A 26,484-nucleotide genomic window follows, 5' to 3' on the forward strand; every position below is an offset into this window, starting at 1 on the left:
CAGTGGCGGCTGAGTTGCTAGGAGGTGAGGGAAAAGTGCGTGTGAAGTGTAAAATTAGGGTTGGTCTTTTGACTTTATGTGTAATGCTTAAAATTATAATATTAACCTTTATATTTTAAAAAGTTTTCAAATAAATTTAAGGATAAAAAAGTAATTTAATTGAACGATACAAACGAATTTTAAACGAATCGACTTGTATTCGATTCGTTTAATAAACGAGTCATAAATGAATCGAATCAAATTCACCCATTTATTAAACGAATCAATTTTTTCGAATCCTAAACTAATCGAATCAAATTCATTAATTTATTAAATGAATCCTAAACGAATAAATGAATCAAAATCTTCAAACATGTATTCGATTCGTTTAATTAGCGAATCAAATCGAATTCACCCATTTATTAAATAAATTAATTTTTTCAAATTTAAACCCATTTAATTCGTATCGAATCGAATCAAATAACTAAATTCTGACCCATATTACCACCCCTAGTCTTCTTCAAGTTTTGAGGGAGCAAAAAGAAGCACGGTGAAAGAAGGACGTGGACTTTTGTAAGAACACGGGCGTTATTATGCCATGTGCACGCCACGTATTTGTTCCTGGGGATATATGTTCTCATCTTCTCACACGTCTCATCACCAAAACGCAATCAGCAGAGAATAAGAGGGCAATTGAGTAAATGTCGAAAATGACCCATGAATTGCCTTAAGCCAATAAGAAATGCACAACCGTACAACACCCGTTCGATCATAGAGCGAGTACAAATCTTTTCACAGACGAGGAAACCACCGTCGAACAGTTGAAAAACTGATGGCGTTTGACTGACGACTTCAAAACCACAAACGAAAGCACTGCTCCATAGACGTCCACGTGTCAAACTATTGTCCATGAGATCGATCCCTGAGAAAATATCTAGTAGTGAAATTAATATTTAATATCTTTCAAGTGGAGCCCAGCAGAGGCAAATAAATATCCCCGAATAAAAAATATCGGAAAAATGTTAAGAACCAATGCTGACCTTTAAATATGCACCATCGATGGCCTCCCAATAAGCCATTGCCTTTTGATCTGTCTTTCTTAAACTTGCCGACGTGGCACCCGTAGGCCACTCATTTTGGTTTTTAGATATTTTCGTTAAGATATTTTACCAGCTGTTAGATGTCTAAATTCTAAAATGCCAAACAGTTTAGATATTTTATATATATATATATATATTTTCCTCAAAACCGGCGACTGGATACTACTACGAAAGAAAAGTTTGAACAGAGGATGAGATTGAGTTGAGGCTCATTCATACTCATTTTCACCCAGAAGATTAGAAAAAAAAAGGGGAAAAAATAAAAAATAAAAACTGAAGAAATGGGAGATGTTGTGTTGAACGATGAAGAGTTAAAGGAGATGAACGGTAACGAGGGGATATCGAAGTGGGAGAGGTTCTTACAGAGGATGGCTTTAAGGGTTTTGCTTGTTGAGGCTGACGATTCTACCAGGCAAATTGTAACAGCCCTTTTGAGAAAATCTAGTTACAGAGGTTTGTTTCTTCTTCTTCGTGCTTGGATTGTTTCATTGCTCTGGTTTTTATTTATTTCTTGGTTGTTGTAATTGATCAGTTTTGAAGTGGTGGATTTTGAAGCTTATAGATAGTTTTTGCATGTTTGATTCTAAAAAATTTATTCAACTATGTGTGTATTTGAATATCTGGATTCATCTGTATCTGGGAATGGAATGGAGAGTATGGTTTTAGTAGCAGATACTTTTGAGCTTCAAGTTCATGCCTTATATACAACTTATTTGTGACTTTGTAAATTTCACTTTTTGTTATTTGGACTAGTTCGTGGTTTCTGTTTTCAAATTTAGGATGCATATCTTGTTTGAATACGAAAAGGAAAATCAAAATCTGCTTTTTCTAGAAGAGTTCAATTTTCTCTTTACTTCTACAGTTCACTTCCTTAATATAGGTTGGCCGTTTATTTGGTCTCACCATTCATATTCATGTTTTCCAGACTATAATTGAACTTCAGTATGTTCTTGGTTAAACCTGGATTTTCTTTTAAATTTTTTAATGGTTGTCCTGTCTTCCTGGAGATAAGACTGTCGAATCATCCATTAAGGTCTTAAAATATGTGCAATGAAATGAATAAAGGACACAAAAATTAAAAAAAGTAGCTTTTCAAACTCTTTTCTGAACCAATTATGGATTCTCTCATTTTCCTTGTTCTGACTGAAATGTTTTTTAGTATTGATTCCAACTCGAGCAACAGATACCAGAATTCCACCCAAAAGGCAAAAACGCGTTATTCAGGTTTAAGTTGTTTACTTTTGGTTTATAATCATCCACTTGTCTGCTTACTTTCTACTATGGGAACTGAGTGATTCATGGTATTTTTATGATTTAATCCTGTTTGGTGATGGTCCCTGTAATGTCTTATGTTGAGTTGTGCTTCAATTCTAAAGTTCATGGACATACTATGATGGGAACTGATAGTAGTTTATTTTTTCTTTTGAGCAGTTACAGCGGTTCCCGATGGCTTGAAGGCATGGGAGGTACTGAAGGGAAGACCGCGTAACATAGATCTCATATTGACTGAAGTGGATTTGCCATCAATAAGTGGATTTGCTCTTCTCACACTTGTTATGGAGCATGAGATCTGCAAAAATATCCCTGTTATAAGTACGATACAGCAAGGATTAACTTACTTGTGTATCACTAGTTCATTTTCTAATATAATACTTACTAGTTAGTTACATGGTTTCTTTCTTTATTTTTGTCATTATGCAGTGATGTCTTCTCAGGACTCAGTTAGTACAGTTTATAAATGCATGATGAGAGGTGCTGCTGATTATCTCGTTAAGCCTGTAAGGAGAAATGAGCTGAGGAATCTGTGGCAGCATGTGTGGAGAAGACAATCTGTATGCTTGCTTTCATACTTAGAACTCCGTCTCCTGCCATATTTTTTTTCTATAATTTGCTATTGAACTATAACCTACCATTCTAATTAAGTCTTGTTTTATTTCTATTGTTCAATTAGTCAATGGTTTCTGGTAATGAAACCCAAGATGAGAGTGTTGGACAGCAAAAGATTGAAGCCACTTCTGAAAACGATGCTGCAAGTAATCATTCTAGTGGTTACATGGCTTGCATCCAGAGCAAAGGGGAATTCATTGAGAAAGGAAGTGATGAACAGGTGAGTGTTCCTCTTATTGTAAATCATGCTGCCCATACTTAAAAATTGTGCCCAATTCGCATGGTTTTGCAGTAAGAAAGATATGCCTAGTTATTTGATATACCTTCTTGGATACAAAGAGTGTTGACTCTAATGATGTTGGTCATCGTAATTAAATCATGGGGTATAAACTATTAAATCATTTATTTTATACCAGTGTTGTGGATACATTTGGTCTTGAATGGAAGTGAAATCACCGCTAATTTTTTCACTACAGAATTTATTTACGTGTAAAGCCCAGATAACGAAAATTTATACTGTACTAATTTAATGATGACCACGTGTTTTTAAAAGGAATGACCATAGTTTGATTGGTATGAATTTGATGGACTTATATCAGATGTGCATGCCATCAGGCCCTTCAAGGTTATCCGTTGACAAATCTGGGCATGTTTAATGTATGTATCAATGAGGGCATGTATATTTGTTTGTGTATGACTCTTATGGTTAAAAAGTAATTTGCTTCCACTTTGGTTTGGCTTCATGAAGTATCATTTAGATACTGAATGTTTGCTGTCTCTTGCAGAGCTCTTGTACAAAGCCGGACTTTGAAGCTGAGAGTGCGCACGTTGAAGATATGCGGGACATGTCAAGGCAGTTATGGGGAAAATCCTTACAGAATGATGTGAAGATGCAGAATCATGAAGCACGTGTAAATTATGGCCAGAAATCGCTTGTGCCTGTCACTGAAGCACAGGGTAAACCACTTGTGCATTTTCAATCAAGCTTCATATTGTTTTCTCAGTTCCATCAAATATCACCTAATATTACACTATTTTCTCGCTTAAATCAGGATCAGAGGTGGCTGCCTGCAAGGAAGCTAATACAAGAGCCCATTTCGACGAGGATACTGAACTAGAAACTCATAGGAGTGATGTTATCCTCACCAGTGAGGTCTGCAATGTCCCTGTCAATTCTCCCAGACAGGTCATTGACTTCATGAGCACATTCAATAATCATAAGCCTCCTTCAAATAATGGAGCTAGCAAGTTTGATTCGTCTCCACAATTGGACCTTTCCTTGAGAAGAACTCATCCTGATGGCTTTGAGAATCAAGTGATGGAGCGAAAGTTTATCCTAAGGCATTCTAATGCCTCAGCTTTTACACGGTGAGTTTATTCAGCTACTAACATTTTCCATTCTTCTTATCGCCAATAAATATTCATATAACCTTTCTGATCCCTACTCAAAACACAAAAAAGTTCGTGAATTGTGTTAAAACTAAAAAGTTAAAAAATCGCACAGTTTTTAAAATTAACTTCCTCATGGTTTTTGGTTGTATTGAGACTGGTCACTGGTTGGGAACTTTTGATTAACTTGACAGTTTTAACTGTTTCAACAAAGAGTGACTTGAACATATTATAAATGCGCCACAATATAACACACATGGAAGACAAAAAAGGTACAATGTTCAAATTACAAAATATAAAACTTTAAATCTTAAATGCAAATTATTTTACCACAACTTTTGTATTGCGCATTTATGTGTAGTAAATGGGTGGAAAATGCAGGGACTAATTTTTCTTTTGGCACTGGATCATTTGAAATTTTTTTTGATGTGAATTTGTAATTTCTAATCAATCTGTTACTTCTTTATTTAGGTACACTAACAAGCCATCGGAGCCACAACATTCATCATTGAGTGGTGTTTGTAATCAGCAGAAAGAATTCGAAACTGATTCTGAGAAGAATTTTTCCAATATTCTTACTGCCTGTAACTCTTATACTCCAGCTGCCACTCTAAGCACCCAAAGAAGTGTTAACTCTCTGGCTACTGGTCACTCTAAGCAATCTGAACTTGCAGTGTCATACCCTCAACAGCGGCCATGTCCTGTCCCTGTTTCAGTGAAAGGTATGAATCTTAATAATATAAGCACCAGCTATGGTTCTGTTCCTCATGTTTTTTGTGCAAAATCTGGTCTATCACCAATGTCAAGTCCAAATTCAGCCAGTCAGCGAGAACCCACATTTCAAATGAATCCAATGCATAGTTCCAAAGCTGAACACAATAATTGTATGGGAATTTTTGACCACTTTGGTGAAAATGCAGTTAATTCGACCAATCAAGCTATGCACAAGTTAGATCACAAGTTAGACTCTCTGGAGGATCTAGGGCATATTTCTCCTGCTACTGATCAGAGTGCAAGTAGCAGTTTCTGTAATGGTGCTGTAAGTCGACTAAACAGCATGGGGTATGGAAGTGCTTGTGGAAGTAACAGCAATTTGGATCAGGTTACTGCTGGAAGGGCTGCTGCAGAGAGCAAGAATGAAGAAGGTTTATTCCCTTCCAATGGCAACTTGCGATCAATACAAAGAGAAGCAGCTCTTAATAAGTTCCGGTTAAAGCGGAAAGACAGATGTTATGATAAGAAGGTAAATAACTGCAGTCACTGTGATAATTGTTAGATCAACTACTGATTAGCTGTTTTTTTAATCTGTATGGGAAAAACCTATATCTGTTATATACAGAATATTTTACATTGTATTTATGCAATAATTTTATGTACAGGTCCGGTACGAAAGTAGAAAAAAACTTGCAGAACAGCGTCCCAGAGTCAAAGGACAATTTGTTCGTCAAGTACATTCGGAGACTCTACCCCTAGAATCTGAGAATCACTCTGGCAATATATCAGATGGTTAGTGTATAAACATATCATAGTTAGAATGGGGATAGAATAGTATATGACTTAGATTAGGTTTACATTTCTTATAGTGTTTGTGCTGACTTCAGATCCATGTTTGTTCGTATATATGTAAATGACAGATAATACAATTATACAGTGTATCTTTTGTGACAGCAGCGTTGTAACATATGTATTCCCATTCTTTTATTTATTTTGCAATGGAGCTGAGAGAGTTTTCTGTGTACCTTTGTTTTTTTTTTTTTTGGGTTGGTCTAATTGTTGATATGCGGAATTTTCAGTTAAAAACTGATTGCTAGATAACAAAATAAGTGATGTGGCTATCGCTAATCTTCTTAGCACTAAAGAGAATAGAGAAACATGAGGATGAAGCTAGTTTATTGCAATTCTGTTTAGTAATCAGATCGGCAAATGTTGTGAAGCCAAAGTAGACTTGCATGCAGGTTTTTAGTGCATTTTTCTGAAGAGTAATGACTTGGCAATGTGGCATCTTGTTATATAAATTATATAATATAATTGACAAGTTTCAACACAGCTGTACTTGATCGAGCTTTTCTTTCCCAGTTAAAGATGCAAATAACTTTTCTGTTGTGCATTATGGATTCACAGATATCCGTGTTCCCATGTTATGGGTTTTTTCTCGTAAATCTGTTGATTTTAAGCTGAACTTGAGATTTGTCACTTAAAAATAGGTCAAATTTTGAACACAAGTTTCAAGTCCCATATTATATTTCTCCACTGTTGGTTCCCACAAAGTTTTCTAAAATTCACTGTCAAATGTTCATGTTATTATCATGCTTTTTTTTTTTGTTGGGAAATTATCATTCGTATATTTTATATTTGTTCTGTTATTAGAAATACTACAACACTTTGAAGGTGTATCAATTGTTCATTATTAGTTGACAAAATGTATCAGCCGATCACCAAATCGTTAGTTACTGTTTGAAAGTTAACGGAATTACAGTGAATTGATAATTTTATCCTTGAAAATTATCATTTGTATACCCTTAATTTCTCTTATTATCATTTGTATACCCTTAATTTCTCTTTTTATCACTTGTATACTCTTAAATTATCACTTGTATCATATGAAAAGATTAAATTATCCTTCTAACGTCATCATATTTAAACGATAACTAACGATTTGATGGTCAATTGATGTATTTTGTCAATTTTGAGTAGACGATTGATACACTTTTAAAGTATTATAATATTTTTGATAATAGAATAAACTAAGAGTATATAAATGATAATTTTCCATTCTTGTTTCTTTCATGGTGGAGACTGGAGATATGGCGAAATTGACTAGTAACTCAATGCTATAATTTTTTGCTCCGGCCCAGCAAGAAACACTAGAAGTTCAAAAACCGTGCTAATTAAGAGACCATCTTTGGGCACTTTGTACCTGTTTGCGCATAAAAGGCTCTGCAAAGATTATTGAACAGTGTGTCGTCACAGATTCTGACAAAGTAGAAAAATCCGGAGGTTCGAAAACAATTAAATTGACGGTGTCATATGTCACTGCTTGTGCGGTTGTGCCCATAGTCGATATGCTTTTGCAGCTTACACAGTTACATTCATCTATTTGTCAATTGTCACCCACCCTCTTCTATAAATGAGTTCGTGATAGTGGTCCAACAGTAATTCAATTCGTATTCTTGCTCTCAAACGGTACATGGCGGTTGGCGTACCTGCACACGCTGCTACTTTCCCATAAACAATAGAGTGCTTCATTTTGTAACTCGTGTTGCGGTGCTATTTGAGAAGGTGTCAAAGAGTGTATGGATTAATAAAAAAAAGTCACTTTTAACTCATAAGTAGAATAAGTCTTTCTACTTAATAAATTAATTTTTTAAGTTGGATATTAGATAACCTGACCAAAGACAATACTAAATTTATCAATTTTCATCAAATAACCCTCTTAATAAATAAGTAAATCAAATTTATCAATTATTTTGTAGGACCCCAAGTATGCCATTCTATAGACACATTGTGTACGCCCACACGAGCATAACGCTCTCGACCAACATGTAAAATATATCATTTATATCCTCATAGCACCCTACTTGGGCTCCCAACAGATTTGGCCAAATGATTTTTAAGTAATTTTCTTTAAACAGCCATCCAAGTTAAAATCTTCGAAGAAGTAAGTGGTTAAAAAACACTATTTAGTCTTTGCCCAGTGGTGATGATTAGGCTAAAGCAATTAGATTGTCTGAGAACAGAAAACTGATAAGAGGTCGCTATCATAAGGCCATCTGCATATGGTTAACTATTACATAATAAACGAACTAAATGTATGTGTGTGTGTGCATATATTTTGAGAAAAAAAAAGTCCATTATCTTTTGTTTCCTGAATGTAACTAAAGATGCAGGGGGACCTATGTTTGGTTACAAAGCAAAGCAAGCCAGAGAATTATAGCAAGTAAAGAAATGAGCTGATGAGAAGTCACTAAGGGCATGATGGGGTCATCCAACTTTCTCTTGAACGAAGAAGACTCCAATAACTCAAAAGCTAAAAAACCAGTCCCCTGTTTTCAAAACTCTCTGTAAAATATTCTTTTCAAGATCCCTGTTATTTCAAAGGCCCCATAGCTTTTAACAAAGATAATTTCCATGATCCATCACCGCAAGAATGATCACCCAAAGATGCGTAGTCACACATGTTGCACATCTAAAGATGAAGACCTCGCCAAATAATTCAAAAACTTTGAAAAATAATTAATGCAGGTTGAAAATGTAATGAAGGACTGAAGTAGTAATAACAATTTTTGAGATGGATTAAACTTAATTATATTTAAATTTTTTTAATTAATAAAGACACTTTAAGTTTTTTAATTTAATAAAAAAAATTTAACGGTTAGAAGTAATAAATTAATTATGTTATGAATTGAAAAAAAATATTTGTATGATCTCATAAACTAATTCATGAATATTACATCATCTAAAATAACTTTTAGTGAATATCATATCATTTAGGATAGTGTTTTAGATAAAAAATTTAAAATTTATAATATCACTCTAATTAGAAATATTTCAATTCAGAATTTTAAAATACTAAAAAGTTTGAGAAAATACATAAACTGTGAGGTTTATACGCTTTAAACTTTAAACCTCTTAAACGCATAATTTTAAAATTTTTTAAAAATTTTCACACTTTAAAATTCTGAAAAAAAAAAAAAAACTACTATTACCCCTATTAAAATTGAACCTTCATATTTCGCTTTCGCTTATATTAATATAAGGTTTTGATATGCTACGGTTTATGTGTTAAGCTCTTATTGAGAGAGAGGTAGACCCACGAAACAACTCTCCCAATAAAAATTTGGACATGTCGGGCACGTGGCTCCCCCACATCAGTTCTCTATTAATATAAACCCTTTTCTTAACTTAAACGAAACCGTAGATAAGACACAATAAAGTGATTAAAGTCCACGAAGAAAAATCATGAGGATGATTCCGCGGGGTTTCCATTTTCCAAAAAGCTGGTTTTGGGATTCTTCATGTCTTCTCTCTCTCTCTGCTTTTGCAAATCTTTTAATGCACGGCTCAATAAAATAGAAGACACCCATCACGACGCTAAAAACTCTTTATTTTTCTATAATTTAAATTTCCATCAACCGTTGGTTTAATAATAAATTATTAATCAACTTTGCAATCTTTTTAATTTCAACATTATGATTTTGCTTTTACTCTCAACCAAGTTGGGTTGAACAAAGAGATAGAGATGCCTCTGGGCTCCCTATACTTTCTATTATCAACAAGAAAAAAAAGGCTATCGCTAGCTCTTTTAATAAATTCACTTTCCCTTCAATAATTCTAAAAGGCAGTTCCCATTTTGATTCCGGCTGAGGAACTCCACCTCTATCGATCATCATGATTCATATAAAATATATATGAAATGCAAAACTTAATGAAACTGTTGCATGGCTTTGCCACCCAACTAATGTTTAGTCTTACTACATGCATGTTCATGACTAGCAATATTCTAAATGTCATTTGTTGCATACTCAAATTGTTTATAACGATAAATGACACAAAAATAGAACAAAAAAAAAAATAATAATAATAAAGAGAGAGAGAAGAGAAGAAGAGAACTTGGTTAATTCGAAAAATTATAAGCCTCTAAAAGATATTGTTGGCACTTCAAACGAACAAATTGATCAAGCTATAGACAAAATAATATTCAGAAACCTCTAATAACATTAGGCTTTAATTAAAGCTTGGTTTAAGATTTCGCATCTTAAAAATAGCAAATATAAAATATGTTTCTCCATCATGCTCTATGACTTTATATTATAACTCCACACAATAAAGTGCCACTACTTTTTAACTAATTAAAAAATAAATGAACTGTAAAATATATAGTAAATTATTACAAATAAATAAAAATAGAATTATTAATAAATTATTACGATGTGTGGTATCAATATTTCTGAATATGTAGCAGAAAGATGGAAGAGAAGCTAATTTTTTTTTGGTTTTTACCGTATTATATATACAGGTAATTATCAACTTAAACTAAATTGGTCAAAAGCTATTTATAACTTTAATTGTTCAAATGCTGGAAAAAGAAATAGCATATTCTTGTTTCTCTGCGAATTTACTTGAAAAGAAAAAAAAATACATAGAAAAAAAAAGGGTCGAATCTTTCATATTATTCTCTTCGATTGAGAATCTACTTAATTTGGATTTTAAGAAAGATATCATAAAACACGGGCAATTGAATATTCGGATACATAAAGGATTAACTGAATATTCATATGGAACATAATTTTCTTTTGTCCATGGCCCCTAACCATTTCTACAAATGGGGCATGCTTATTGCATAGGGGAGTTATGTTTCTTGTCATACACAGTTTCATAAATACTTTTAATAATTAGAGACGGAACTTTGATTGAATACACATATAAAATTATAGTAACAGTATACCAAATGAAATTTGAATTATTAGTCTGATATCGCTAGAATATGTATAATATTACTAATCGTAGAAGCATCCAGATATTTTATATAAAGTGGCTTAATCTTTAATAATTGGACTGCAAAATTCAAGCATGAACTTTTGTATAAAAGGGGCATGCATGACAACAGCCAGTGGCAGCAGCTCACTGTTAGCAGTGCCATCAATCACGCACGAGATTTGTTATAGGGCAAAGGCATTATTGATTTGATCCCACGGTTTAGAGATGCATGTTCAAACAAGATATTCAATCTGCAACAGTAAATATATCTGTTTTTACTGATAGGCCTTTGGTCCAATGGGAGAACTCTTGCACTTACAATATTGAGTGTAAGGGTTCGAGCCTCCATAAAAGTATTTATGAGGGTTATTTACAATCCTCACTCAATTATCAAATAATTGAGTAGAACTAGTCTATCCCTCACGAAATGTGAGTGGAGTGGCCAACTCTCGAATATTTGAGAGGGTTTAAAGAATCTGAGCAGCGCTTCAGAGGAGTATATGCCACGAAAAAGGTCACAATTGTAGAATCTGTTTGTAAATATTAATTATAATACTTGATGTAATATACAATCTTGTATAACAATATTAAAAAAATATATATATACCTATTTTAAGTGCGTGCGCTTGTCATTAATTAAATTTTAATGGTATATTATTATCTATTCAGGTGTGACAAAAAGTTATAAAGAGTTAAGCATAATTCAACTCAATATTAAATTCAAATGCTATTAAATTATCCGTTACTGTTTGAATTTTAGAGAAATAAGAGGTTAAAAAAATTATTTATAGTTCAAATCCCTATTTTAAGTAGATTTGAATTTAATACTAAGTAGATTTGAATTTAGTGCTAAGAAAATTTGTGCTTAGCTCTTTAAAATCTTCTACTACATACATATGTATAACAATATAAGGTTAAAATTCAATTATTTTTATATTCTTATTCAATAATTACTTTTTTTTTTAATCAACAAAAACATTAGCTAAGTACTGAAATCCAAATCCGACTAAATGAGCTACTTAAAAACACTCGATCGAGGCCATCAGTCAGGCAGACCAAATAACTAATCATTATATAATTAAGTAAATATCATACAATTATAGCCAGTTCCCACCACATAGCAGCTGCCAGTCAAAAGCAAGAAATAAAGAGCAAAATGATTGCTGCTTTGTACATGCTTCAAAGTGATTGCATGCCTTTATTTAACCCCCTCATGGCAATGGAATGATTCAACCACCAATTCCTTAGCCCTGTAAACTTGCTCTCTCTGTCTTGCAAATGTCTCAAGTCTACTCAAAATCTCCCAAAGACTGTGCAAGCAAGGAAAGTTTCATAAACACCGACAACTTCAAGTACAAGAAACTATTCTGTGTTTTCTCGACATTCTTCACTTCTCTTATTTCTTTTATACTCTTGATTTGGCTTATTCTGCACCCCTCTAAGCCTCAGTTCTCTCTCAAAGAAGCCGATATCTACCTACTGAATCTCTCAAACTCTCATCTGCTCAACTCTTCAATCCAACTGACATTATTTTCGAAAAACCCTAATCAGAAAGTTGGCATTTACTACGACCAAATACAAGCCTACGCCGCATACAAAGGCCAACAGATCACCGTCGACACCTCGATTCCTCCCTTCTATCAAGGCCACCAAGAAAGCAATCTGCTGACGGCCTCTTTGGTCGGAACTGGATTGCCTGTGGCGCCGTCCTTCGCTTATGAAGTGGGCCGCGATCAGACGGCCGGAAAGCTTGTTCTGAATGTCAAAGTCAATGGCAAGCTTCGGTGGAAGGTTGGTGCTTGGGTTTCGGGACGGTACAGGTTTAATGTTAATTGTGTTGCCGTCATGGCTTTCGGTCCAAATATCCCACCACCTTTGAGTGCAAGGCAAGGGACTCTCTGTTCTACTAGCCTCTGAATTCATTAATAGTTTGTTTGATTGAGCTTATTCTGCTAGCTACTTTAATTTTAATTTGCATGTATGTATTGCTTAATTTTTGTTTTTTTTTTCCAATTAATTATTACCTTTTTGAATTGATTTTTGTAAAAAAAAAATTATTAATTAATATTGTGTACGATTGATGATAGTGAAAAGCTAGCTTGTTTGGATTGTTTATCTTATCTTCTTTCTGAATCCTGGTCTTGTGCTTTGAACATTATTATTTTGCTTTGCATGTGGTGAACCGTGAATGGGAAGATGAAATAAAAGTCATGAGTATTGGGTTAGGGAAATTCCACTTCAGTCCCTAGGGTTGAGTATTTTTTTGGTTTAATTTTCAAGAGTAAAGTAATAGTTCCGTATGATATTATTTAGAATCGAAAACAAACATGACATGCAACAAGTTAAACGTTGGAAAAAAAAATTAAGTAGAATTTTAACAAAAACAAAATAGATATAGAATGTGGTAGTTTTGAGTGGAAGGATGATGAGGGATTATTGTTTTCTTTCCAGTCAACTTGAGATTCTATGGGATGTGAAAAGTGAAAATAAATTAAAGGCGGGAAATCAATTGCTTTCTTGGCTAAGGAATCAATCAGTACCTTTAGTAATTATAATGCAACTCTGGGCCCATTCTGGGCCTTTTTTTATGCCACTAGGTTTCATCGATCGAGTCTTTCCCCCTTTTCTGTTTTTATTTTGTTTTATTTCATTTTTATTTTGCATGAATCTCGATTGTGTTGAAGCATAATTAATCCTATATATATATATCTTTTTTTTTTTTTCACATGAACAAGTTGTTAAACCTTACAGTTTAATAATTATCAGTGCAGACAGGTTATTAAATTATAATTTAACAATATATTTGCATTAAAAAAATAATGACATCCATACTTAAGAATACGCACAGACACTAATTTAATGAAATGATATGACGGTGTGTGAAACATATGTAAAAACTTGATTAAGGCCTTGTTTTGTACTGAGGTAGGGTAGCTGTAATTTTTAAGTTACAATACTAAGATATTTTATAAACATTAATTGTTGTGTTTTGAAAGATATGTTGTTTTGATCCACCACTTGAATGATAAAAAATATATAATATCTTTATTATTTTTGTTAAAATTATTATTTAAAAATCATATTTATTATATATTATTAATTTTTTTATCTCATAGTTAAAGATTTTTTTTTCTCAATAGCAGCAGCTTAAAAAATTATAACACCTCAATCCAACAGGACCTAAGTTGAACTCATAATTTAGTCTATGTTTTATTAATTTTAAAAAATTGTTAGGAATACTGTAAAAAGTAAGTGTCGTTTCTTTATAATAAATTAAATTAGACATTTAAATTTCTTTTATTACCTACAATTTAAATTCGATTGAGTTGTTATTAGAAAGTCGAGTAATTTAGTTGGTTCTCCTCGTGAGTCACTAATTACAACTTAGTGATTGATTTAAGTTATCGTAATGTAATTTAGCAGCTTCCAGAACAGGCAGCTTTGTCCTGCCATTTAAAAATGAAAACTGTGTATATATTTTGAAATAACTTTACTAAAACAACTCACTAAGTTTTGCCCCCCAGTAAAATTAAATCCACTGGTTCCCAAAAACGACCGTTAATAAAAGTCTTCAATATTGATATTGAAGCAATTGGAAACCCCTCAATATGTATGCATGAGCTAGCGGCCAGAGAATTGGAAACGTTATATATAAGATAATGCCCGTAGTATATCGCTTCATTAATATAAGACAAATCCAAAACATGTTAAAAAAACTTGGCTAATAAGCTATACAAAGATATAATCTCCTAATACGTCTATGGTATTTTTTTTTTCTTTTTTTTAAGTTATCTAGTCGTAGTAAACAGGGATAAGATTACCTTGGTACAGACAAGTCAGTGGCAATACATTATATCTTTGCTCCAATTATCCCTTCACGCCAAAAAATAAAAAATAAAAAGCGAAAAAATAAAAGACAATGCTAATGCTTGTCAGTTCTATTGAGTGCTACAAGAAGTCTACCAAAGCAAAGGTTCAAAAATGAATAAGATTAAGTTTAAAATTAATGTTTCAGAAAAGAAGAAATAACCAGAGAGGATCAAATCTGAAAGGACAACCTAAAACATGCGGTCTAGAAGGATCAAGTCTCCCTCAGAATTATAGAAGGTGAGGTGTGTAATAAACTAAAACACGCAAAAGAAAAAAAAAATGTTTTCAGATGACTTGTAGGATAAAGTTTAAAACTTCATTGGTTTGAGTGAGGTAACATGCAGCTGTAGACGCGGTCTTTCACAATCAAATAATTGATTCTCATACTAGAAGACGTGTGATACAGACAAAAACAGTTTTCTAATATTGCTCCAAAAGATAAAAAGAAAAAAGATGGAAGAGTAAGTGTCTCAAATTTTGAAAGTAAACTGACTTTCAGAGACTTGAAAAGTTACGCTGCTCATGCTGCTCATGTCCTACGTGATGTCCCACAAATAGACAAGTAAATCTTTATTTTCTTAGCTAAAGGATTCAGAACCATGTAAAACTTCACAATTGTGTTTTCAATATCACAAATGGACAATTGAATCTTTGTTTTCTTAGCTAAAGTAGGAGTGAAGGAAAAGCAATGAGCAATTCTGCAAAAACTGCCAAACAATCGCAATCCCCTTTTGTTTTCTTAGAGAAAAAGGTGATCCTAGTGGATGGCACAAGCTCAATGCTAATTTAATAGATACATCATCACCCGGCCACACGAAATAGCTCCGGCATCTACTCTGCTAGAAAATTTTCTGAAGGGAAAGAACCCAAGTCTTCCTAATCAATTAAAAGACACTCTGTAAAAGAGACTATCAATACTAATTGATCTTGGTTCCACAAGAGGCATGATAAGAGAAACCTCAATATCTAGAAAACTCCAGATTCCATAGAAATAATCACTTGTCCGAAAAAACACTACATATATATCATTCCAAGTTTAACTCAAAACAATTTTGCAAGTAGGAAGGCTTATTAAAGCGGAACAAAAAATAAATCAAACAAAAAAGTAGTGAATGAGAGCATTCAAGCTATAGTGAAAAATAGAGATTTTATATATCTGATATTCACTATGGTTAACAACAGTAGCATTCTGTACTATCAACCACCAACTCCAGCAGCAATATCAAGATCTACACTGAAATGCCAGATTTTGCAGAAAGGTACAAGATGTTAAAAATGGATGAATCTCTTCAGCAACATGGCAAAAACACTTTATATTGAGATCTTTCTGTTAGTGACCACTTGTATACAACCACACCAATTTGAAATAAAATTAAATTGTTTAACAATTAAGATAAATAAATAATTAGATAGATTTTGGGTTTATCCATGCTCCCATGGCTTAATAGAACTGAGAGTTTGCTTGTTGATGGCTATGGAACTGAAGAGAATCATTTTGTACAACTCGAGTAGAAATTACAAGCTACATCATGAAATTACTGTTATATTCTTCTTCAATGGCTCGTCAAAGAAAAGACAATTAAAACTACCAAACAATTATATTCCCCTTCCTTTTCTTACATAAGAGACGATCCTAACAAATAACAACACAAAACGCTTATAAACCGATGCATATTCTCTAGCCACAAACTAACTCTCGTGTCAAGTCTTACTAATTAATTAAGAGACACTGGGTTAACGAGACTACCAAAACCAAAGTTGATAAAACCAAAGACGTTCAACCTTGGTTTCCAAAGAGCCACCAGAAAGCAATTCAGAAGGGGAACACTATTTTGTATCCTTCCATAGGTATCTCAACTTGTTGTAGTAAAAATCTCAGATAAAGAGAAGATGAGCACAAAAAGACCATCTTCGTGAAGGAAAACATTCAAACCATCATATGATAGATTCTTTACTATTCACTTCAGTCAAGACGTTGAAGCACTCTGTACCATTCACTTTGCTGCTCCATCTGTAATCGAGAACTCTATACTGGAATGTCACACGTCACAGACAAATAGAAGATGCTAAAAATAAATGAATATCTGTCTGTCGCAATAACTTTGGAAAAACAGTCTATATTACGATTCTACTCTTAGATGACTCACTTATACACCAGCACACCAATTTTGAGATAAAATTAAAACGTTCAACAAAGGAATTGATCATTTATACCTTTCCAAGTTGCCCTTTTTTTGATCCAACTGAATGGTAGCTTCTTGCTGGCTATGGAAATAAGAGTGTCTTCTTCTATCAATACTAGATAACTTACAAGCGACCATACAAAATTACTGTTATCATCATATTCTTCTTTAAGGATCCATCAGCCGCAGAAAGAAGAGAAAAATTAAAAAATAAACAAAACGCTAGATGGAAATTATTGAACATTAAAATCTTGCCAACAATTCATATGCAAGAACTTGGCTCTTAATACATTCCTAGCAAACATTGAATTGGTTTGCAAAATCTATTCCTCTAAGGATGAGTTTCGGGTTTGCCACAAGCCAAACTTTAGTGATTTTAAGTAATCATAGGTTAGGTAGCTATCTGCATAACAGTAAACCAAGTACAATTGCACCTTGTATCTATAATTTGTTACAAGGTACATCACCAAGGCAATTTTGGTTAGACCTGATTACACCTAATCTACAATAGTAATTTGATTCGCACTAGGAATGACAATTTTACGGATTTGGATACAGTAATGGATATCCATCATCTATACCTCTTCTCATTACACGTCCATATTTCCATGGATTCTCAAATTTGCAAATGTTTTTGGAATTCAAATGGCAATTTCCTGGGTTTGGGTGAAAAATACATATCCATACTTGGAATATTACCATTACAATGAAAGTGTAAAGCGTGTTAGGTCGTTGTACAAGTAAGGCGGTCGATTATACAAAAGATAGACTGGAAAAGAATGGAATGATTCACCAAAACTTTAAGAATACAGCAAAATCAAGATGCATAAATCCAAAATGCTATATGAGGCTTCCAGGGCTTCTTTGTGTAAGTTGTCAAATTAATTCATTTAATATATACTCTTTTGAGCACTGCATCATATCTGGTTGTGCCAAACTTTGTAAATTTAAACTCATGCACCATTAAAGCACAGCTAATGGACAAAAATCGATTTTAACTCCTGAAGCAGGGAGCAAAAATGACCAGAAAAAGTTAAACAACAAAATGAGCCACAAGCATCAGGCCAACATAAATTTCAAAATTCTTTGACAGCAAATGGTGATGGAAAGTTAATAGCCTGCCTATTGTTCATGAAATAAGTTTAGGAATCATTACATTTTGCAGATTTTGTACTCTTTGCTCAGGCAGAATAGTATGGATGGACAACTGACTTTTTCTTTTATTTATTCTTTTTCCACTCCCCAACTCCAGCACGCAACGACCCCTTATACACACACAATACAGCCGTTTGCACTATTTAATCTCGTCTAAACTTTATTTTATTTATTTATTTTTTCATTTAAATGGACGAAGCTTGCCAATGCGAAACAAACATCAGACTTTAACATTGTGGCTGATACCAGTGATTGAAAAAAAGTCAAGTCAAAACATGCTAACAAAAGAAATTCCATATTAGGCGGAATCACAGAAGAGTTTTCCACATTGTTAAATTTATAACAATGAACCAGTGACCATCATTGCGTCAAACAACATCAAAACTGAACTTAATACCTTAATACAGAGTTTCGTAATTGAATCACAAAAACAAAATTTTGCTATCACAAAATCAAATAATCACATTCACATAAACTCAAAACCAAATCAGTCAATTCTCAGCTCCCTCATTGCCCTTCTCTGAAAACGTATTAAAGACAATAGAAATACCTTTATATGAACTCAAAATCAGTAACAAAGGCTAACTCATGTTGGGATAAGATCAGAACTAACCCATTTCCAGTAATGCCTCTTAACAAACAAAGCCTTGTCAGCTGCCGAAGAATCTGCATACTCCTCAGCTTCTTCTGTACAAAACTCTCCCTCCTCAGGCAATCCATCCACGAAAGCATCCACTGAATGCAACACATAACGTGCAGGCAAACCCGGATACGAAAGCGAATTGCGCTCGTCTAGCTTCTTTGAGTACGACCCAGGAACAATCCTCACGGTAATTGAATCATTTAATATTGAACCCAACTCTTCTTTAACGGCCCGAATGACAGCCTCTTCTGGGGTTTCATTGGATTTCATTTTCTCCGCCAAGGGACGACACCGATTCCTGACACTACCGTCTGATAATTCTTGATGGGACTCAACCAAAATTTGGTTGTCTTTCCCGATGATTCGTACAGTGACAACGTTAACAGTACGAACTGGAGGGATGGCGTCAGCAAGACAGGTCTCGCCGTCGGAGAGCTCAAGCCAGAGGTTGTGGACGTTCTTAGTGCCGGGTTTGACACCCCATGAAGCGAAAGAATCGGAGGGCAGGCGGGGCTTCAGCCAATCAGAGAGAGACTGCGGCGTCGCAAAAGAGTGGTGATGGAGTTGGTGATTGGTCCGGGACATGATGGGGATTTTGAGAAAACGGCGAGGGTTTGATGGGAAAGTAAGGAATGGGATTTTGAGGGTACTGGTGGTGTTGTAAGGTTTTGAACAAGTGAAGAGGCAGAGGACAGAAAATGCTGCGAGGATTGAAGCAGGAGGGTTGATGATTTTGATACTGCCACTGCTTTGGATTGGTTTTGGACCTGGCTCAGGTGACATATCATCAATCAACAGAGACGATAATGATGAATGTAACTTGTTTACCTATGAATACGTGAAGTGAAGTGAAGGTTTATGGTGAATTTTTTATTTTTATTTTCCAAGCAAAAACAAGCTGTGAGAAATTGAGGTCAGATAGTTTCGGTGAGTCTCCTTTTGGTCTGGTTTTTTCATCATTTGAGGTTAGCTTATCTTTATCTCTTGTTTGTGGTTAAGTTCACTCTTAAGCCTCCATTTGTTTTGTACGCTTTTTATTCGTAGAGGTTTAATTAGGCATCGCAATTTGGGGGATGGCTCAGTCCCTGTATCATAGAATTGACCCCACTGTTGTTTTGTACGCTCTTAAGCCTCCAACTTTTATGACTGGCAGCAACCGGTTTTCCAGCCGGTTGCTGCCATTAATATGTATTTTTTTATTTAAATAAATTAAAATAAAAAATATAAAAAATGAATAAAATTTTAAAAATAATAATAATTAGAAGCAAAAAGGACAAGCAAAATAATAAAAAAAATTTTTATTATAAGAGTTCCTCTATGATGCTGTAATTTTTTTACAGCATCAATAATATTTTTAATTGTGCATCATTGGATTTAATCAATGGTACACAATATTTGTAGGTAAAAAAAAAAATAATAATGATAAATGGTTAAAAAACTTGTAAGGGGTGGAGGAGTTTGTAAAATAACTATGACCACCCTTAGAGTTTGAAATAATTTCACTTAAATAGCATATTTTATTTAAAATTATTTTTCAATCCCCTTTTAAATTTGAAATGTGATAATCTTTTTTAAATAAATCTTCCAAAATCGATTACCATTAAGTATTAAATATAATGGTAGGTTATTTAACACAAATCAAATAAATAAGTTGCAATTGCAAAATTTATATATGATATAACACTGATAAATAACACAACTAAGTACATATAGTTAAGTAAATGTCATAGTTATATCAATAAACTCATTGTTGAGATTGCTTGTAACATAAAAATTACTTGATCACATGTTTTAATAAAATTTAATATCGTATATTAAAATACTCATTATTTTATATAATATTAAGGGCCATTGTATAATTGATCATGAAGTATGTATCATTTTTAACACCCATTTAACATACTTATTTTCTAAACTTTATATTTATCTTACAATTAATATCCTTACATCATGGGAGTTTTAAGTTTTATAAGCTTATATATTTTCATTTTGTTTTCAAATATCACTTTGTTAATTTCATAAAAGTTAAATCGAATATATATTTCTAATGAGTTTTAATTTATGAATCGTGAAAGATTATTTTATTGATATCATTGGATTGTAATTATAAACTTTTATGTTATGAAGAGTCATTACTTTTGTTATGATAGTTAATAGTGACAATAAATAAAATATTGCCTCCGATAATATTTACGTGGGAAAAAAAGTGAAAGAAAATCATTTATATTTTTAGATTTTTATTGACATGGTAGAAAATTATCCGAGCCTTATAAAATTTAACTTTCACAAGCTTATTTTCATTTTATTTTCAAATGTCATTTTGTTAATTTCATAAAAGTTAAATCTAACACAAATTCCTAATTAACTTTAGTTTATGAATCATGAAAGATTATTTTATTGTTATTCTTTGATAGTAATTATAATTTTTTTATGTTACGAAGAGTCATTATTTTTATTGTGATAATTAATAGTGGCAATAAATAAAATATCACATCAAATAATATTTAATGGACAAAATGAGGAAAAAAATTATTGCATGTTTTTATATTTCCATTATAAAGATATGATTTGGGATACTTTAACTTAAAATTTTGACACAATATTTGAGCCATTAATAAATATATCATAATCTAATGATTGATATTGAAAGTCAAAGCAACATTTCATAATGTTATATCCTCCACCATTGAATTGCATGAAATAAATAGTTTAATTTTTTGTTAAAAATTTAAATCAAAATATTTCTCACTCTATAGTTATATAGACATTTATATTTTTCAATAATAATTGGTGAATAAAATATTTCTCATTTGTTGTGACTCATATAGTATTATTAATAAAACACATAAAATAGTTTATTGAAATGTCTTCTATTATCATTATTGTTTAGGTATTAATAGTTTGTAATTAAATTCATACAATACAAATTATTATAAGACTTTGTGTTAAATAGCCTACTTGATATTATATTTTATACTTAATGATAATTGATTTTGAAGATTTATTTAAAAAAGATTATCATATTACAAATTTAAAGGAGGACTGAAAAGTAATGTTAAATAAAATATGCTATTTAAGTGAAATTGTTTCAAACTCTAAGGGTGGTCACAATTATTTTACAAAAATTCTCCACCCACTTGAACGGTTAACAAACTGTTTACTATTATTTTTAAATTATTTTTTTAGTACAAATATTGTATACCATTGATTAAATCTAATGGTTCACAATTAATACATTATTGATGCTGTAAATTTTTTACAGCATCATAGAGGAACCCTTATTATAAATATTTTAAAAAATAAAATAAAATGTGTGTTAACATAAAGACAAAAGTTTAATTCATTTTTTACTGAAATCTGTCTCATATTTAACATTTCAAGTTTCATATTTTATTTTCAATGTTTCATGTAATAATTTTCTAAATGCCCAGAAAATTTTCTTTTATGTCCTTGTTTCATGTTTACGTTCAAGTTTCATGTTTCCTATTTTATGTTTCATGTTTGATGTTATATGTTCACTGTTACAGAGGTACTCATATTTTATGTTCGTTGTTGCATATTTTAAGTAATAGGTTTCATGTTTGTTGTTCAACGTTTCATGTATTGATTTTCCAAATACCCCAATTTTTTTTACCCCGTTTCATGTTTACGTTCAAGTTTCACATTTGCTGTTCTATGTTTTATGTTTGATGTTTTTTGTTCACTGTTATAGAAGTACTCATATTTTATGTTCGTTGTTGCATATTTTAAGTGATCCGTTTTATGTTTTTTATTCAATGTTTCATGTAATAATTTTTCAAATACCCCAAAATTTTTCTTTTTTGCCCCCGTTTCATGTTTACTTTCAAGTTTCATGTTTGCTATTCTATGTTTCATATTTGATGTTGTATGTTCACTGTTACAGGGGTACTCATATTTTATATTCGTTGTTGCATATTTTAAGTGATATGTTTCATGTTTGTTGTTCATGTTTCATGTTTGATGTTTGATGTTATATGTTCACTGTTATAGAGGTACTCATATTTTATGTTCGTTTTTGCATATTTTAAGTGACATGTTTCACGTTTGTTGTTTAACGTTTCATTACTGATTTTTCAAATACTCCGAAATTTTTCTTTTTTACCCCCATTTCATGTTTACATTCAAGTTTCATGTTTGATGTTGTATGTTCACTATTACAGGGCAACTCATATTTTTTGTTCGTTGTTGCTATATTAATGATCCGTTTCATGTTTGTTGTTCAATGTTTCATATAATAATTTTTCGAATACCCCAAAATTTTTCTTTTTTGCCCTCGTTTCATGTTTACGTTCAAGTTTCATGTTTCCTGTTCTATATTTCATGTTTGATTTTGTATGTTCAGTATTACAGAGGTACTCATATTTTATGTTCGCTGTTGAATATTTTAAGTGATATGTTTCATGTTTCTTGTTCAATGTTTTATGTAATAATTTTCCAAATACCCCAAAATTTTTCTTTTTTGCCCCCGTTTCATGTTTACTTTCAAGTTTCATGTTTGCTATTCTATGTTTCATGTTTGCTATTCTATGTATCATGTTTGATGTTGTATGTTCACTGTTACAGGGGTACTCATATTTTATATTCGTTGTTGCATATTTTAAGTGATATGTTTCATGTTTGTTGTTCAATGTTTCATGTGCTGATTTCCAAATACCTTGAAAATTTTCTTTTTTGCCCCCATTTCATGTTTACGTTCAAGTTTCATGTTTCATGTTCTTTCTTTTATGTTTGATGTTTCAGGTTCACTGTTACGGAGGTATTCATATTTTTTGTTCAGTATTACATGTGTTAAGTACTTTTTTTCATTTGTTTTGTTCAATGTATCATGTATTTATTTTTTAAATGTACTCATATTTTTTCACCAAATCTAGCAGTATATTTATTGTTGCATTGATAACTAACTCACTATTGAACCAATTAATATCATTGTCCCTTCCTTCATAAATATACCTATGTATATATACTTTTTTTTTTCCATTTTAAATGCCACTTTCCCATCATAACTCACTCACCTTGGACTAAGATTTTGTTTCATCTGCATAGCTACTGCAGGTGTAAATTTCGGTCGTTGAAAAAATTTGTGTTGTTCCTTAAGTAAGTGTTTATGACTTAAATACTTGTTTTATCTCCACACCTTAGTTTTGTTTTTAATTTTTTTTATAGCAAGTAGATTTTGATGGTCAATTTCATTAACTTTTTAAAATATATGAATGATGTGTGCTGTTGGATGAATGTTGATTGATCTTTTAAAATATACCCATTGTCATTGTATTTGATCACTGTATTTGATTTTTATTATCAAATTTCGTGCTATTACCTTTCAAGATTTACAGATGAGTAAATCCTCTGATGTTCTTGAGTTACCTCAGACGAATGTGCTTGGAGCTCAGTTTGATTTAGTAGAAGATGCAGATGCATGGTACATGAACTATTCAAGAATGGTTGGTTTTAGTATTAGAAAAAATGAGCTACATCGTTCCAAGTTTGGATGAACTATGATCCGTCAGTGGGTTTGTAATTTGGAAGGATATAAGGCTGAAAAATATTTGGCAAAAGATAATAGAGTGCGGGTACCACGACCAATAACGCGTACGGGTTGTAAAACATCATTTCGAGTGAATTACGACAATTCCAGTGGCAAGTATACTGTGACAGAATTCAAAACTGAGCACAATCATCCGTTGACTTCTCCAAACGAAGTACATCTCCTTCGTTCACATCGGCATGTTAGTGAAAGAGACCTTGCTCAAGCTAAGGCATTGAGGCATGTTGGCGTGAAGACGTCCCAAGTTGTGGATTACATGGGTGATCAAGTTGGGGGTTTGCAAAATCTCAGGTTCAAATGTAAGGATTTAGACAATACATTAGATGCAAATAGATGTGCTAAAATTGGTGATACTGATTCTGTGGCAACTATAGCATATTTCACGATAAAATCTGATAATGATCCTGGTCTATATCATGAGTACACGTTAGATGATGAGAATAGGCTAAGAAACATGTTTTGGACCGACTATATGGCACGGTATGATTATGAATGTTTCAGTGATGTTTTGGCATTTGATGCGACGTACAAAACTAATGCATATCAAAAATCACTTATGACCCTTGTTGGCACTAACCATCATTGTACGTAGGACTACAGTGTTTGGATTTGCCTTATTGGGAGATGAGACCGTTGAATCACACACATGGTTACTCTAAACTTTTTTGTCCGCTATGGGTAACCAGAAGTCGAAGTCTATGATTACTGATAGCGATAAATCAATGTCAAAGGCAATTAAAACAATTTTTATTGGAGCTACTCGTCGTCTTTGTAGCTGGCATTTAGAGAGAAATGCACAAGCAAATATTAAAAACGAAGACTTCACTCGTCAATTTCGTGATCTTATGTTGACAGGCATGAGTCCATGTGAATTTGACAACGGCGGTTTGCTTTAGTTGATGAGTTCAAGCTGCATGAACATGATATGATTAAAAAAATGTATGTAAAGCGACATAAATGGGCTGAAGCTTTCCTTAAAGGAACATTTTTTGCCGGTATATGAAGCACTCAACGGTGTGAAAGTATGCATTATTATCTCAATCATTTTCTGCAGTACAAGTTGAAATTATATGAATTTGTGTTACAAATTGATCATGCACTTCGCAACATTCAGACCACATAAGCTGAAGATGAGTTGAAAACAAAACTTAGTACTCCTATGTTGACCACACACTTACAAATGTTTTCTCAATTAGGGTATTCCATTGGATTAGGAAAGAAATTCGTCAAGAAGCCACTTTGATTCAGTTTGAAGCCTTGAACTGCACTGATACTCACTACTACACACTGACACAATTTAGAAACGCAGACATAAAGTGGACAGTGGTTTATAATAAACTTATTAACAAAATCGATTGCTCTTGTCAAATCATGGATTCTCTTGGAATCCCGTGTCGATACATGTTTCATGTCATGAAAGTGGAACAGTTTAGAAATATTCCTCATAATATGATTCTTCATCGGAGGACAAAAAAGGCGAAGGATTATATATCGTGCAGCTTAGCCCGATCATAAGTTGATAGTGAGATTTTCGATGTTGCTGGATTCAGTGCTTTGAGCACTGCAACTAACAAAATGTGTTTCTATGCGGCAAAAAACGAGCACTCGTATAAAGAAGCTTTAGCTGCAATTAATCAATTGACATCAAAATTTCATGAACTGTTTGAAGAACAGAGAACTAGCCGTAGAAGTCATGCATACGGTCCACAGACAAATTCCAGGGTACTAGATCCAGTTGTGGTAAGGACAAAAGGTGCTGCAAGAATATTAAAAAAATCCCCTAGAAACAACAGGAAGTTTAGCGTTTGTAGTAAGCTTGGCCATACAGCAAGATGATGTCCTACTGCCACTAATTGTGCGAGGTAAGTTGTTTTTATGTTTGTTATTGCTTGTTTGGTCCATTTTTGGCAACTAAATAAAATTTCATTCACGATTGATTATTTGCAGGAGTTGCAAAGCCAATGCTAGCAAAAACGATAGTTGGGGAACATCTATGTTAGCTTGCTCGAGTGAATAATTTCCATGGTTCAATAGTGAAGTCTCGTATGAAATTGAAACCCAAAATGAATGTAGGAGTAGTTCTCAACCGTGCTCTGAATCCACATATCACTTTTGGAATAATTCATCAATGCCACTATCGGTGGGAAGGAATACCGTTACATTTCTTCCATATCCCACCATGCACTCTGATATGTGGCCTCGTGACAGTTCTTTTCACTAATTGGAAAACATGTA

General features: G+C 32.9%; 4 protein-coding genes across 5 annotated transcripts; 3 read left to right on the forward strand and 1 right to left on the reverse strand.

Moving 5' to 3' along the window:
* Positions 1-1,033: 1,033 nt before the first annotated feature.
* On the forward strand, positions 1,034-6,093 carry LOC18050232 (two-component response regulator-like APRR5). Of its 2 annotated transcripts, XM_006441193.2 has the most exons (10): positions 1,443-1,532; positions 2,239-2,303; positions 2,511-2,672; positions 2,781-2,911; positions 3,031-3,186; positions 3,752-3,923; positions 4,019-4,334; positions 4,827-5,077; positions 5,276-5,598; positions 5,735-6,093. In XM_006441193.2, the coding sequence occupies exons 3-10, from the start codon at positions 2,636-2,638 to the stop codon at positions 5,864-5,866; spliced, it is 1,518 nt and encodes a 505-aa protein (XP_006441256.1). In that variant the 5' UTR covers positions 1,443-1,532; positions 2,239-2,303; positions 2,511-2,635; the 3' UTR covers positions 5,867-6,093. The 2 variants fall into 2 exon arrangements, with proteins under 2 accessions (XP_006441248.1, XP_006441256.1); XM_006441185.2 differs by lacking the exon at positions 2,239-2,303 and having other exon boundaries at positions 1,034-1,532.
* A 5,866-nt stretch (positions 6,094-11,959) lies between these two features.
* LOC18048094 (NDR1/HIN1-like protein 26) lies at positions 11,960-12,780 on the forward strand. Its single transcript, XM_006441194.2, has one exon. It carries the CDS (start codon positions 12,111-12,113, stop codon positions 12,747-12,749), a length of 639 nt encoding a protein of 212 aa, XP_006441257.1. The 5' UTR covers positions 11,960-12,110; the 3' UTR covers positions 12,750-12,780.
* Positions 12,781-18,280: 5,500 nt separating this feature from the next.
* Positions 18,281-19,770, reverse strand: LOC18049342. Its single transcript, XM_024188642.1, has one exon. It carries the CDS (start codon positions 19,464-19,466, stop codon positions 18,627-18,629), a length of 840 nt encoding a protein of 279 aa, XP_024044410.1. The 5' UTR covers positions 19,467-19,770; the 3' UTR covers positions 18,281-18,626.
* A 4,267-nt stretch (positions 19,771-24,037) lies between these two features.
* On the forward strand, positions 24,038-24,841 carry LOC112099587 (protein FAR1-RELATED SEQUENCE 5-like). The gene is made up of 2 exons (XM_024187002.1): positions 24,038-24,145; positions 24,212-24,841. Exons 1-2 carry the CDS (start codon positions 24,038-24,040, stop codon positions 24,839-24,841), a joined length of 738 nt encoding a protein of 245 aa, XP_024042770.1.
* The last annotated feature ends 1,643 nt before the right edge of the window (positions 24,842-26,484 follow it).

The sequence above is a fragment of the Citrus clementina genome, unplaced genomic scaffold (assembly GCF_000493195.1).
Source record: "Citrus clementina cultivar Clemenules unplaced genomic scaffold, Citrus_clementina_v1.0 scaffold_3, whole genome shotgun sequence".
Classification (NCBI taxonomy): domain Eukaryota; kingdom Viridiplantae; phylum Streptophyta; class Magnoliopsida; order Sapindales; family Rutaceae; genus Citrus; species Citrus x clementina.

Excerpts from the sequence above, each read along its gene's own strand:
- LOC18049342 (XM_024188642.1), bottom strand. The coding sequence starts at position 19,466 with ATGTCACCTGAGCCAGGTCCAAAACCAATCCAAAGCAGTGGCAGTATC.
- LOC18050232 (XM_006441185.2), top strand. The coding sequence starts at position 1,361 with ATGGGAGATGTTGTGTTGAACGATGAAGAGTTAAAGGAGATGAACGGT. Across the intron at positions 2,912-3,030 it reads ATGTGTGGAGAAGACAATCT|TCAATGGTTTCTGGTAATGA; the intron begins GTATGCTTGCTT and ends TTGTTCAATTAG. Across the intron at positions 3,187-3,751 it reads AGAAAGGAAGTGATGAACAG|AGCTCTTGTACAAAGCCGGA; the intron begins GTGAGTGTTCCT and ends TGTCTCTTGCAG.
- LOC112099587 (XM_024187002.1), top strand. The coding sequence starts at position 24,038 with ATGAGTAAATCCTCTGATGTTCTTGAGTTACCTCAGACGAATGTGCTT. Across the intron at positions 24,146-24,211 it reads ACATGAACTATTCAAGAATG|TGGGTTTGTAATTTGGAAGG; the intron begins GTTGGTTTTAGT and ends ATGATCCGTCAG.
- LOC18048094 (XM_006441194.2), top strand. The coding sequence starts at position 12,111 with ATGTCTCAAGTCTACTCAAAATCTCCCAAAGACTGTGCAAGCAAGGAA.